General features: G+C 45.9%; 1 protein-coding gene across 7 annotated transcripts in view; it reads right to left on the reverse strand.

Moving 5' to 3' along the window:
- LSAMP (limbic system associated membrane protein) overlaps positions 1 to 15,199 on the reverse strand; it is a 1,035,828-nt gene that overhangs the window by 209,264 nt on the left and 811,365 nt on the right. The window contains exon 1 of one of the 7 annotated variants that reach the window (XM_065063132.1): positions 12,001 to 12,089. The exons of the other annotated variants lie outside the window; for them this stretch is intronic. Coding sequence (XP_064919204.1) covers positions 12,001 to 12,074 — 74 coding nt within the window. The 5' untranslated portion in view covers positions 12,075 to 12,089. Of the gene's footprint in view, positions 1 to 12,000; positions 12,090 to 15,199 lie in introns of those variants that run through there. 7 annotated transcript variants of the gene reach the window in all.

Here is a 15,199-nt window from a genome sequence, read left to right on the forward strand (position 1 = left end):
GCAAAGCGGCACACACTAAAATGTAGCTGCCAGTGAGTCTGCAGGCATGGGCCAAGGGATTTTATAATCTTGCTGAGAGAAAACTATTTGCCCAGGCCCTGCTTGCAAAGCTGGGAGTTCTCACTTTTGGAGCGCGCACTGAAAGACATAAGCCGGCCATCCCAAACAAGACATTACTCTGTCCATCAAGTGCCAGGCTGGGTTTGTAGCACTTTGCACCTGAATCAGAGAAAGTAAAACTGGCAAACTACAGAACAGTGGATAATTAATTAATGTTCATGCAACACGTTGGAGGGACATTAAATGCTCTCGCTGTACGAAGAGGCTGCTCCAGGGTGGCGAAGAAAAGAGACCGTGCTCAGCCTCCTACTGCCTGCACGCACCAGGGTTAGTCGTTTGCTACTCCACCTCAGCTAGAAGGGACTGAGGTCACTTCTTATCGAAGGCTGGCAAAGCTTGATTCTTCACTGAGTTGGAAAAAAGAAAAGGCTGTCCCCAGAGGAAAATGAGAAAGCCTAAGTGACTGTATAGGAAGCCAGGGTCTGGTATAAATCCTTCCCTGGCTGAGCCTGTCTCAGATGCCTGGGCAGATGTGCATCTGAACAAGGCCCCAGCTCACACAGGATGCTTGTAAGAGCATTGAAATTAATTCAGACATCCCAGGTCTCAGGACAGCAGTATAATCACCACTCCTGAGAATGTTTTCTCAAGGATGTTCATTCTGTGTTGAAAGGCACAAATCAGGTTTTAGAACACATTACCTGCTCTCTAAGTCTAACTTCAAAAACTGCTTAGGAAGGTCAGTCTTATCCACACAGTTTGACCTCGGCAATTGCCCAGCTACCAAGAAGCTGAACCACCCCTATGGCACCATATACACAAGTACCAGCTCTCCAGAGGTACCCTAACAGAGAAGAATTACCGTGGTCTAAACCCTGAATGGCTGAGATTCCAGTGACCTTGTGAGATCTGCCCACCAGCTCAGGGGAAATAAGCCGGAGTATGAGCCAGTGCCTAAATGGAGATGTGCCCATCCTGAAGACCCAGGAGCCTGCTAGACAGGCAGTTTCATTGGGGAAGCCAGTAGTTATGTGGGCTGTAGAGACTGGGGCCTCTTCTCATGTCAGAGCAGAGTAGTTTACACAGAAAGTAGCACAGGGAAGATGCTGGCTGGCTGCTGTCTTCATGGATAATGAAATGAGCTCTGTCTTTAGCATTGCTGATCTATTTCTGGTCAGGATAAAACACATTTAAATGTGACGTGGGGATTGCTGAGGAAGCCACTTGGAGTTACATGTGCCACTGCTGCCTCGGACTGACGCTTCATCTCCTATCCAACCAGAAGTTCTGATACAGAGAACTGACAACTAATTTATTAACACTTAATGACTAACACTTAAAGAATTAACCCTACCCCACATCACTAAAGACACTTAGAGAACTAACCCTTTAACCCACATCACTATTGCCTAGCCTTGCTTAGCTCTGTGTAACTTATTGTACAAAAAACAGGACTTCACTGACACCTTGCAAAAATAATAATCCTTGGGTGCATCCTTGATGTATCCTTGGGTGAACTAGATTACAGAAACTTGGGCACAGGACAGGAGGTACGCCAGTTTTAACCAATTCAGCAGTCTGAGACCTAACCAACTCATCACACTGGACCAAAGGTGACCGTGTGCAGAGAAAGAGGACCCGGGTTCACGATCACTGCGCAGCTGCAATCAGGAGGAGACAGAGGTGGAGACTATGGAAATAGTCTCCCGGAACTCATTGTAATAAGAACCGCCTTCTCGGGGACAGGTTATGAATATGTATAGGCATTCCTAAAACTTTCATGAATATGTAACACTTTACTGCATTTAACCAAGCTCACAGGTACTGTAATTTTACACACGCATTAGGTGAAATGATTCCCCGTGTGTCTGGCATCGTAAATAAATGCATACCTTCCTTATAACTTCAAGGGTTGTAAGGTCATTCCATGCCACAGTTCGAGAAATAAATGACACGTGCTCAGAAGCCAACCTGCAACAGCAGGGGAAATGAGAAAGACCACAAACCTCAGTGCAGACACTGCAGGAAGACAACAGTTCACTGTGTTTCCACAGCCAGAAGAATTGAAGAGAAGAATCTTATTCTTCTGTTTGCTTGTGGTTCCTCCTTAGGTCGGCAATTTATAGCACTCTGCCAGCACATCTGTCTTACTCTTTATTGCTCTATTGCTTTCCTGGTGTTTCACTGCTTCTTCTCTGGCCTTGGAGGCTATTAAGCTTCATCTGCTCTGGTCAGCAAACGAGTCAGCAGCACGTCTCTGCACTTCCACAGCTAGTGACTGAACCTAGTGCTCTGATGGGCCAGTTTTGGGAACAGAAGAGCAGTGTGGGAGAGGGAGGAGACTGCACTTAGGTCCAGAAGAAGAAAGAAATGCAATTGAAGGTCATGATCCTGGGGTAACGAGCAGATCAGATTTGTTCCACTTACTGTGAGTTCATGGCAATTTTGGTGTCAAACACAAGACCAACTGGTGTTTCTCTCTCAGAGCCTTTCTCCTTGTTTAAGCCTGTGTCCCAGCCAGTCCCGTTGCCTGAATAAACTGAGATGGGAGCTAGTTGGGTTTAATCTCTGTGGCTCCAAACACAAGCCCGTGCCCAGTATCTCCAATATGGGAGTAGACATGGAAGTTTTCACATTTTAACAAAAGCTCAGCAGCGCCCTCCTCTTTCCTGCAGCATGGCCTCTGCAAATGACTCACGGCTCTGTGTGCCTTCCTTGGGGGGCTTTTGAGAAAGGTGACAGAGAGGACGTCAGAACCACCTCTCTCTGCAGAGCCTTGTAGGAACAGCTCATTTTAATAGCTGCAAGTTAATATTTGTCATATCCTCCTCAGTTTGTCTGTGATCACAGCAGAGGCAAATGCAGAAGCAAGCCCTCAGGGATGGCCATCTTCCATGCACAGAAATAAACACTGGGGAAGGGGAGAAGGCAGTGTGTGTGACTTTGTGTGGCAAAGCAAATGCAGGTGGGGGTAAGGGGGGATGGCAGCAATATAAGCAGGCTGAGCGGGTGCAGCTGGGTGTGCTCAGGGGTAGTGCTGGGAAGATGCACATGGACAGGTCCAGAGGGTCAATAAATTCAGGTAAGGGTGTTCTCAGGACCAGCAGCAGGAGTGAGAGCAGATGAAGCTAATGTGTGGAGGGAGGTGGCTGCGTGGGATAAGTCACACAGAATGAGGAATGGCAAGTGTTTGCGGTGGTGTGACAGGGGAAACTACGAACATGCAGAAGGATTTTTTTCTGATCCTTTCCCCACAAAATGGTGCAGTGAAGCATAGGTTAACCTGTTCACTTGGGGGCATAAGTTCTGAAAATATCCTTTCCCTTGACTATTTCCAGTACTCAAAAGCTGATTCTTTAGCTTCTGTAGGGTGCAAGAGGAAAGAGGATGGGGAAGAGTGACAGAGCTCCAAAAGGTGCAAATTCTGAGAGCAATACAGAACATCAGAACTATATTGTTATTTGCAGAATGGTATCCAGCATGCTTTGCTCTGCAACTTTGCTCTTAAATGCTATACTTTCAGAAGTCGCTCTAACCTAATTAAGTCTCTGTATCTGGTTAAGGCAACAGCTGCACAGTACGTGTGAATTCAGGGACGGCTGAAACTAAGAAACGTGTCCTGCATTTGTTTCTGTAGTCGTGACTGAGCTGACCACGAGGAGACTTGGTTTGGACAATTGCTGGGAAACCAGATTTATGTTTTGGTAGAGCTGTGCAGCCAGTGTGGCTGGGAACGTGACGTGCTGTTGACTCCAGCATGGTAAATGGATGTGTAGGCCTTGCTGGTCCTCCTGTTGGCTGGAAAAGGCAACACATGGTGGAGACCCAGACAGCTGCACTGCATCATTCAGTTCTGGCCCTTCAGGAGGTGACCCTGAATACATGCCTTGTCTTTGGGTTGCTGTTGTAAGACACCATGGGCTTGGACCCCCTCCCATGTCAACACACTTGCTGAGATAAGAGTCCTGACAAGAGGAATTTCACTGTCTTCAAAAGAGGAGAATGAAGAGCATATGAGACAGTTGACTGTAATGCATTGTGTAACGTGCTTAGCATTTGTAGGCCATGCCCAGAGCCTTTTGCATAAAGTACAACAGTCATGTCTGGGTGTCCTATATGTCTCATTTGCACTAGTTAGCTTTAGGCAGATCTTGACATCCATTTTGCCTCATCTGATGCTGCCTTCTGCCCAGGACAAACAAGAAACTACCAGCAGCATAATACAGGGTTTTATGTTAGGAGATGGCTCAAGAAAGACTCTCAGCAACGCTGCACAGTACCTGTGGGGCAGTATTGCTGAGAAAACAATGGTGTGACCACAGCTGTAAGAAGCTCTGCATTAGGATGTGCCAAAATTGTCCTGTCAGAAACATACAAATGATGCGCTGAACCATCCTGGAGAAAGGAAATGGAGGGAATGGACAATTTCATGTAATCAGCTTCCTTGCAGCAGTTTTCTTCTCCTTATTTATAGCCACTCTGTGATTCAGTCAGGCTGGAACTGAGAGTGCAAACACGTTTTCTTTGCTTCAGGCTCTCCTTGGACTTCGTTTGCACAGCAAAGCATCACCCAGTGCCAGAGATTTATGATACACTCAGAGCCCAAACAAGGCTGGATCTGAACAGCCACATATCCTCCAATTTCATAGTGGGAAACATGCCCCTAGTGGGTTCCCAAACAGTCCATGGCAGGTTCACTGATCCTGACTGCAGTTGTGCATGTGGAGCTGCAGCTCAGTCTGCTCTGAAGAGGCAAAGACTCAGCAAACTTGAGTTTAACTTCAAACCTAGGAAAAACTCCTGGATGCATATAACTTTTTGTCAGCAAAACTCCTGGGCCTGAAGACTTCTAAACTTGAATAGACTCAGATACAGTGCCAAATTTTGTAAATTAACTCTTCATGCTTCATTCTTGTTACAGCGAGTTGAACCAAAAATCAGAGTGGCCATCCTGTCCCCTCCTAAAGGATTGTGAAATTCTTGTCTTGAACTCAAACCTTATAGCTGAGGTTGCTCTTTGTCAGGATGATCCCAGTCTTCATTGTTACTATACGGTAGCACCCTCTACCCTTCAGCTCAGACCATGAAGTTGTTGTCCTGAGGCTTGTATAAACAACTCAGCCAAAAGACATTTCCTGCCCAGAACTAGATTTGGTACTACCTTGCTCTAAACTTACAGTCATTCACATTTCCCTATACTGCAGGCACAAATCTGTCTTTCTTCAACTTCTCCCCACACCTACCACAGCCCACAAGTGATAAATGAATTTATGAGGAGTCGAGTCTGTCCATCTCTTTTTTTTCAAAGCTGGAGAGAAAAGTAATGATCTTGTTCTGGAAGAAAATCAAAGGCTGCCAACAACAGCATGAAATGTCAGCTCTTTTAATTTCATTTATTTATTTATTTTACCCAGTTGCTTTAATCCTTGGAGTTTAAAGGCAAAGAATGAATGCAACGTGCTGGAAAATGAAGAACATGTGACAGTATCAAAGAAGGAAACCAAAGGAAAGGGGGTGTGTGTGTTGGGGGAGCCTTGTTAGGAGACACATTAAGGCAATCCAGCTGATAGATGAAGCCTTTCATAAATGAAGAGTAAAAGTCTGCATGTCACTCTTTATATGTCTTTTTTTTTTTTAAACTGTTGTCTCTCTCTCTCTTTCACCTCCCCTTGCTTTCCTATCACGCCTCTCCTGTTGTGGTCTCTTCCCACAGGTCACACCTCACTCTTGAACTGGAGGGAATGCTGTTGCCACAGCATCACAAAGTCACCCTCTGCCCTATTGAGGACAGCAGAGTCTGTGCTTCAGCAAGCCCTGGTGGTACCTGCCACCGTGAGACCCTCCAAAGAGACTAAAATGCCTCTTACTCCAGTCAGACTCGGATGTTGGTTCATCTCGGTCCTGGAGCTATAAATGAGGCATGGAAATTCAACCACAGACAGCAGGAGTCAGGCTTCCAGTGGATTTTGGCACTGAGGCAGGACAAATGCAGCACAGAGAAGTTGCTGTGTGGTACGCAGAAGTTGCGATAGCGAAGTAGGTAGAGGGAAAGCAACCCAGAACTGCCTTTTATTCTTGAAAGAGGAGCAGAAAGACAAGGAAGCCAAATCACCACATTCTTCTCTTTCTGTCATAGTTTTGACAGCCCCAGGAAACAGCTCCAGTGGAGAAACTGCTGTTGGGTTCTGTTTATGATGAGATTCAGCAGGAGTGACTCAGTTCTCATTGTCTCTCACACACACAGAGCTTATTATCTGTGATCTTTCTGCCTAGTGCATGTAAATGTCAGGCCTGCCTCCTTTGAAGGCTCTTGGGCTTGGTCAATCAGGAGAGTTTTACACAGACCCAATTTCCACCAGGAGCCTTCATGCCTCACTGCGGCTGCTCTGTCCCAGCAGAGGTTGCACAGCCTCACACCAGCACACACCTCTGGCTTGGTCTGGGTCCACACAAGGGGTTCAGATGCCAGCAGAGACCAAGCCGTGATGTCTCATTGCTTGTTGGCAAGCAGAATTGGAGGGGAGTTACCTTCTCTCCCCCTTACAGAGATTAACCCTTCCAGATCACAAGATAGGGTCCAAATGTAACCCTCTACCAGCCTTAGACTTATCTGACCTCTATCCACAGCAACATTCCTGTGAGGTCTCAAGGCCACAGACCCATTGTACGAAGAGAGATATGGAGCTGAGTCTGTTGAGTGACTAAATGAGCACAGGACGCATGGCTGGCAGTGGCTGAGGTGGACACGTCGCAACAAGATCCGTGGACAACCCCAGCTCCTCCCTTTCTAGAGGACCTCTTGTGATGGGGACTGGTGAAGGCAAGAGGATCAGCACACACAAGTCAGGTTCTTTCATTCTGTCAGCATCGAGCCCCTGGGTGAACCACTTTGAACCACATTTCTGTCCCTCTAATAGCATGAGGAAACACGACTCTCTAGCAGCACAGATAGGAATGACGGGGTGCAATCAATGGATGGGTAGATTTTGTGCTGAGGTTACTGGGCTCTGGCTAATCTCACTGATTTTCTAATTCCTAGGCTCTGCTCCTTAGGATCTGTGTAAAAGGTCTCCCAGTCCTCAAGCAGACTAAGTAGACTTCAAAGAGACCACTAATTTCACTACAATGATAATAAAACTGGCCAGACTCACAGAGGGAGAACAAGCCTTATATTATTAATTCTTGAAAGGTGCAAGTGGTCTGAGATCTTTGGATGAAAGGAGGTGTAAGAAAAGCTCAGGACATTTATTATTCCTAGGTGCAGTTTGTCCTTCTTTCCCTAGGCCTAAATGAACAGGAAAAAAAGTAAGAGGAGAGACCTGACTACAAATGCCACAAAGCAGGCACAAGTCAGGCTGGACTTAAGATGACAAAAAGGGTCACTGGAAGCAGAACAAGAGGGACTTGTTCCTCCTTGAGACTGAAGTGCACCAGGGGCATGCAAATGCATGCCACAGCAGGACCTGGGTACTGGTCCTGGATCACAGGTCACTTCAAGGCACAGGGGGAGACACAGGATGGACACTACTTACATGTCAGACATTTTTTATCTTTTCAATTCCAATTTAAAAACAAAAAAGGAGACAAAATTTTCAAAACTCGGCGGCTGTCAAGCAGGAGTCTGGAACAATTAAATGTGATACTTAATTAAACATCTATACTCCAGTGGAATGCAAGATTTACCTCCTTTCTCCTCTTTAGTACAGGAAGCCCAGAGATAAAACCTTCAAGTTATGAGTAATTATACCCTGCTGAGAAAAGTGATGGAGTGCTACGCTCCAGAGAACTTAACCAGGCCCCAGAAAATGTGGAGTTGACACTTAGGGGGTTTTCTTATTATTATTGTTGTTGTTGTTATTATTATTATTATTACTATTACTACTTTTCCTGACACTAAAACTCTTCTTGGCTTGTTCCCGGAGGGAGATAAACAGCGTGTGCCTGCATTTTAATGGAAATAAATGGGGCCACTCTGCCTTCCTGATGCATGGGTTCAAGTGCTTTGTGCTAGAGGAACTGTTGAAAGCAGGCATACTCCAGTGGATGCTGGGGAAGGCTGCAGGGCCCATGCATTTTGTTCGGGAGAGAAACACAAACGCAGGCCTTGGGGCCACATGATCAGGGCTCGGCTCTGCGACTGACTTTGTATACAAGCTTGGACAGGTTGCTTAGGTTCCTGTGCTCTGGTTGCTACCTTGCAAAAGGCCTAGAAGTTTTCAGTTATGGTGACAAAATGGATCAGAGGGTGATGTGAATACTTCATAATAGGTGAGAAATAGGCTAGAGAGGGGATTTGCTGTATTGCCTGATTAGGTGAAGCTGCAATCAGAGACTAGGTGCAAAAAACAAAGGTTAGGAACCAAAATCTTGAGTCTTTCAGTCAGTACCATACTTTATTCTGGCCAAAGGAAAAAGGCTGCCAAAAGACTATGAGAAAACAATGCTTGACTCATCTGTATTGTACTGCCTTAATTTGGATAAATGCTTATGCAGGGAATGGGACACTGGAGTGGAGAAGGATGTCAGGCATGGCCTAGGTCATAAGAGACCTGAAACCCAGGATGCGGATTTCAAGCTTAAATGATTTTAAACATGATTGGAAGTTACTTTATCCCTAAAAACAACAAAAACAACAACGAAGAGGGGGGGCATTGATGACATCCCTGTTCATGTGAACAGGGATCTAAGATCCACTTGCTTCCCAGGGGCCATGGAGATAAAGCCTGACATAGCACAGAACAGAAAAGCTGTTGTACAGGTTACACAAATAGCCTGTGCAGCCTTGCGTCTTGCCTCCGACAGTGACCAAAAGTTGATGCCAAGGGAAGCCCAGAAGAAAGGGGGAAGTGTGCATGACACTTTACCTGAGTTTTCACCCACCTGCCAGACGCTTTCAAGCTCAATGAGATTTAGATGCATTTAGTTGTAGATAGATCACACTGTCTGTTCCAGAGATTTTGGAGGGTAGGCTCCAGAGAGACAGCAGTGTAAACAGAGTCTCCTCCTGCTTGCAGTAGGGGTCAAGTGCTCGATAATTGGGGCAATTGTGATAAAATACTATTTCCTGAAGTTGTAGGTTAAGATTTGTTCTCAACTTGCTTTGTGCTACTATTTATTATGAAGGTAGCATAAAGAAACTTTCTCATTTTATGGTTCTTCTCTTTTGTTTTCAGTACCATTTTCTTTACTGAACATGTCTCTTGCGTGACTTCCCTGCCGCTCCAACCCTTTCCAATACACATGACTTTGTAAAACATCTTGCACAGGAAGTACCTCTGTACATGTGCCTTTATCCCTATCGCAGACCTCAGGCTCCTATGAGTTCTCTGAAAGCACTATCCATGACATACTAAAAAGGCATAGGATAAACTTGGTAGGCTTTGTTCCCCTCCTCCCCTCAGCTACTTGATTTTCTCTCACTTTGCAGGCTGTGGCAGCCATAAGCCACAGGTACACCTGTGGGACTTCGGTCATGGAGTGATGGATAAGCCTCTCCTTGTGGGTGGCAGCACAACATCCTAATCATCCTCTGCTCTTCAGAAGTCAGCAGGTCCATTAGGCTTGTCCTTGGACCTTGCCAGGATGACAGTGGTACTTGGGAGTGTTCCCTGATACTGCCTTCTCTCAAAGCTGTTTGCTGGACTAACTCATGGCGTACACCAGGGGTGCACATTACGCCCAAATACACCTTCGTGAGTGTCCAGGTGCTGTGGCTGTGCAAGTTGTAGAAGCACTGGATTGAGTTTCCCTGTCCTCTGAGACAGAAAATGTCCCAGCTGTTCACTAGGTTCCCCTGTCACACCCCATCATATCCACTGACATGTCTTCAGTCGTTGTGAAAGCAGCTCTCTTCCTGCTCTTGGAGATCTGCTCTGCTACCAGGACTCAAGCCAATCTCATCATCAGGGCACTTTAGCATATCTTCTTTCTGTAATGACGCCTCATGTCTTCCAATTGCACTGCCTGGCACCCCCCATAAGAAACTCAAATCCTTTATGGTGTTTAGCCTTTGAATGCTTACAGTCCATGGGAAGCACAGCACTCAGAGAAGGTCTGCCAGGCATACAGAAAATGGAAAAATGCTTTTCAGGCAAGTACAAAATGCAACTTTTGTTAGATAAATATATTAATAAGGAAGGGGAAATACCTAGCAAACCAGCAGGAACAAGAACAACAAAAAAGCCTTCAGGGACTGCAACTGGAGCCACGTTCTTCCCAGCATGCTTGTCTAATCTCTGTGGATGCTAGTTCAAAACACACTGAAGACACAATCCTCAGCGCTGCTGAGCAGACCCTGAGAGCATCCTTTGCTCCCAAGGAACACGGGAGGTACTCGGCTCTTAACAGAAACTGCTTATAATGACTGAGCCTCTGAAGCACACAAGCTGCTCTGATGTGAGGCAAAGCCATTTTGTTGCTGAGTTTAAAACTAAGAGCTCTGTCTGTTTGGCAGCTGCCATTCAAGTCACGATCAGATCTGGCCGTTCACAAAAATGCAAGCTCATTAAAACATCCGGAGTTTCTCTAAGGAGGAAGGGAGAGAGAGGAATGTGGTGCAACTCTCAGCTATTAGGATAAAAAGTGCAATTGCAGTAAAATCCAGCACTTGGTAAGCTGGTTAAATGGCAAATCAATGTGGAATAGCCACTAAGCGTGGTCATAGGGAGCAATTAAAGGCAAGCAAGGGGAAGGGATGAAGAGGACCATGGCTAGATAGCAACCACAAAATATTTCTTCTAGCTGTCCTCAATGAAAGCAGAAATGGGCATTTACCTTTAGTTGTTCTGGGATTTATTTTCCTTTTTGTTTGTTTTTCCTGCCTTCACAAACACAGCTTGGCTGCCGAACTCCACAGCAGATAAATAATGTAGAGCTTGCAAGAACCTGTGGCCTTATTTAAACAAAGGCTAGATAGAGTTATCTGGATCGATTGAGCCAATGCTTCCTTGAGCACTAATTCAGGCCAAACAACTGCCACTGAGAATAAGCTCAGCTGACCTTGCTGGGAAGTGACCAGGCGAGATGGAGACGTAAAGAGCGGCTTTGGACATGGGTGCCGATGGGGACAACTTTGCTTCCACATGAGTGCTGCTTTACATAAGCAAAGAATGGTCTCAGACCAGCAGAATTATCTCATTACAGCCCTTCCTAGCAACTTTGCTCAAGATCAGCCCCGGCAGCTTGGAGTAAGGGCCTCCCTAATCCTTTTTCTGAAAATGGGCAGTCAAGTATGCTTATGGTAAAGGAGCTATCCATCCCCACAACACCCCCTCAGCTTCTAGCAATCTGCTCTGAGCAGGCCTGCCCTTCATTTTAGCTCATACAGCTTGGGAAAGGGTTTTAGCTGAACCAAATCCTCCCATGCACTCCCAAATATCGGTATATGAGACTGCTCTGTTACATAGCCAGATCACCCCATTAACTCTATCCGGTAATGCCTCCCTGTGTGCCCGTGTGAGCTGGGGAATACACACCATTAAGCCACACGCTTTCTTAACTCCCCTCAGTCATTAGTGCCACTTGGGACTTGGCTTGCCACTTCTGCTGACTATTTAGAGCGCCGGAGCCTGAGTCACTGCCTCTGATTCATCGTTTTTTGCCAGTGTGACTTTCCGGGTGCAATGGAGCAGGAGTGATTCAGGCCCCCTGTATCTTGGGTGGCACAACTCAGTAACTCCCCACCCTCCTCTTCTCTCCTGGGCTCTGCAGGAAATGCAGAAAACGCTAAGCTTGTGTCAAGAGCTAAGCAAGTAGAGGTGACCAACCACATCTTAAGGAGAGAAAGCACAACTTGTGAAAAAAACACAGGGGGAAGCTTATTTCAAATTATGCCATTTTGCAGAATCCTACATTTGTACCCCAGGGTCCGATCCTTAGCATAATTACTGTTTCAAAGCAAATTTCATGTCTTATCAAGAGCTTTCAAAGGCACTACCTCACCTGCTGAACAGAGGGAAAGTGCAGAGACACCACCAGCATGAATCTCCAGAGCTCAGTACAGCTTCCCAGCACATTGGTTTCCAAGACAATTGAGATCTGCAGCCTCGGCTTATCCCGTCTTTGATTGTGATGTAAAAATCACTACCATGGCAAAACAGTTCCACAGTAGAACCCTCTCCTCTTTCACAAACCCACTGCAAGTCTACATGAAGGAAGACTGAAAAGTCCTCTTTTAGAACAAGAGGACCTTTAGCTGCAGACAAGATGGGAAGAACTCACACAAGATACTGACAAAGTCTAAAAACTCCTGACAGAGAGCAGCTCTGAAGTTTTGTCTCTCAGTGACTAAGGGTGACTTCCCACCTCCTCATCCCCACACAACAGCGTTGCAAAGCTGTGGAAGTGCAATTGCTGGATCAGGGGCAAAAGCCCTAAGGACAGTATGGTGCTGATCTACACCTTTAAACAGCTGTTTAAGATGCAAATTCCGCACAGAGCTGTGGCAGCCCCTTCCTCCAGTCCCATGTCCTGAGGGGGGCAGGCGAGCAGCCCTTCTGCCCCATGACCACCTCAACAGCGTTATGGGACAAGGAAGAAAGAGGGATGGCATGGGGAGGGAAGAGTGGCTTGGTCACAAAGTCCGTGTGTGTGCGTGCGGCTATCTGTCTTCTTGCTTTTGTTTTTAGTTAAATATGCAACCAAAAGCTTGTCTGAAAAGCAGTCTGTGTTCCTTCTGCCTTGTCAAACTCTTCAAGGGAAACATTATCGCCTTAATTGCTTAATTCCAATTTGCATAATACGGCGCTCTGACAACTGCAAAAACAGGGATGCAAAAGGAAGATTAAGAGCGACATATGCACGCTGCCAGCCTTTCGCAGTTGGGAAAGCAAAGCTGAGGACCAGTGCTGGGACAAGCAGCCCTGCAAGCTCGCCTGCTCCCACCTCCCCACTCTCTCCCAGGGAGCCTTTCCCACCCCTGAGGCTCCCAGACACCCACACATGCAGGGTTTTCATTTCCCTCTGGTAGGGTTTCAGACTTTATTTCTCCACACAGGAAATTTTTTAATCGAGGGACTGTCTGGTCTGGAACTTTTCAGAGGATCCTGGATGGATGAGCTGTCACTCAAAAGCCGAGAAAGCAAACAGGCACCATAGGCCGCATATCCTGGGCACAGAGACTTGCCCTTTGCTTTGCATTGCAACTGACTGAGCGGGAGCACATGAAAACCTAAGGCTGCACAAACCGATTCTTCTCGGATCTCTTATACTACAGACCAGTCCAAATAGTTTTAAAGATCTGATTGATTTTTTTACTTCAGATATCAGTGCCTTTCTGAATCCATGAGAGAGTATTAGATGCTTGACTTCCTAGATACTCTCAAGAAAGACTGTTCCCCCAACAGTTCTGTCTTGCAGATGTAGGGAATATCATGGCAGAACAACCTATTTCAGAAGACCTTCAAAACCACGACGTTCCCACAGTTACGAGCACAGGTAAACCACCCCCTGTCCTTTTGAAATTAAAAAAATGCCTCACTTGCTGGATGTAATTAAACCATTTTCCTACCTCAAGAAACCAATAGCCTCAAAAGACTCCCATATCCAGCTGTGGCAAACACACAGCAGGCTGACAGGGAGGTCTGAATTTTTAGCATCAATTCTGGCCATTTCTTATTGTACCTGCAATGCTTTCATATCTTGTTCCAACACACAACCCAATCTTACAGAAATTCTGTGCAGATCACGAGCTGTGTTTTGTGTCTCGTGGTTTTATTATTCTCTCTCTTCCCCAAAACAGCAGGCCCAGTCAAAGCTGAAGATTTATGTCAAAGTTATCAGAAACGGCACTGATTTCATGGAAAAGAAATGTGGGATTGATACCTCTGTGGATACAAATGGGATAAAAAATATAATTTAGGCTTTGGCTGTGGGTGTGCATGCCTGTAACCAAGGCTGAATTTCATAGCACTTAGGTTTACATACTAACTTCGGAGGCAGCCTGCTTCTAGATCTGGCACTACTAAAGCAGCTTTGAATGGTACAGAATAACCCTCAAATGTGGGCACAGTAATAGATCTACAAAGGTATTTGTCGCTTATCCCTCATATATTTATATAGTTGTCATGTTACAGGAAAATTGAGGCAGACAAGCCCTACGGATACAAATTTCCATGAATTTCTGATCTGAATTTGCAGCTTGTGCCTATCTATACATAATTGAGACACCAACCGAGATTGTAACAATACAGAATAAAACTAAGAAAGGGAACATGTTCCCGGAGGCAGGATTTTGCTGCTTCTTGACACAGTTTGTTGAAAAGCTATGTAACAGCCAGAGGCTATTCCTGGTCTGGGGCACCTGGGAAAAATGAGCCACGTATCCTGACTGATAAATTGGGCTTGAAGTTAGAGAAACACCTCTAGTAAGAGTCAGCAGTGGTACGACCTCTAGACTGAAATGAAACAACCAGCACACAGGCAGAAGTAGGAAAAATCGGAAGCCTGCTGGCTTTGCTGTTTGTAATGAGAAGCTACAGTGTTTTAGTTGGAGTACAGAGGAGTTTGCAGTAGCAAACCAGAAGATGCTTGTGGAAGAGGTGCAAACAGTGCTCATTTAGCAGCTGGGTATGAAAAATCAATGAACAGAGACGTGAACCAAGTGGATAAGTCAAGATACACAGAGCAGGTAAGCGCAGGAGTCTTAACAACAGCCAGTCTCAGAGGAAGGGAGAGGATCAGCAGACACTTGAGAATGAGCAGAAACAAATGGGAGGGAGATAATGAAAAGACCAAGCAGATAAATGTGAATGTCAAATGGCACCAATCACTCTGCATCACAGCAAGGAGACTCCTTTTCTCTTTCACTCTAAAAGGCATGGCAAATAGAAAGGAAAATTGGACCTTTAATATCTGTGGGCAGAAGGGGAGAGCTACCCTCGGTGGGTTATAAAAGCTGTAACATCAATCCCTGCCATGCCGGAGTAGGAAAGAGCTGTCCATCTTTGCCATTAAGCCCCTTCCAGGAGAGATCCTTGAGGATTCAGTGTGCGGATGAGTCAGGATTGGGAACTTGGGTGGGATGGCTATTTAGGATGGGAGCTTTTCTAGACACCATTAAAAGTGCTCATAAGGTGCAAACCTCAATTGCTGCCTCCAGTGCCATCCTCCTCTCTTGCAGCCAAGGCCCAGAAGTATAGGA

This window comes from Columba livia, chromosome 1, assembly GCF_036013475.1.
Source record: "Columba livia isolate bColLiv1 breed racing homer chromosome 1, bColLiv1.pat.W.v2, whole genome shotgun sequence".
In the NCBI taxonomy this organism is placed as follows: domain Eukaryota; kingdom Metazoa; phylum Chordata; class Aves; order Columbiformes; family Columbidae; genus Columba; species Columba livia.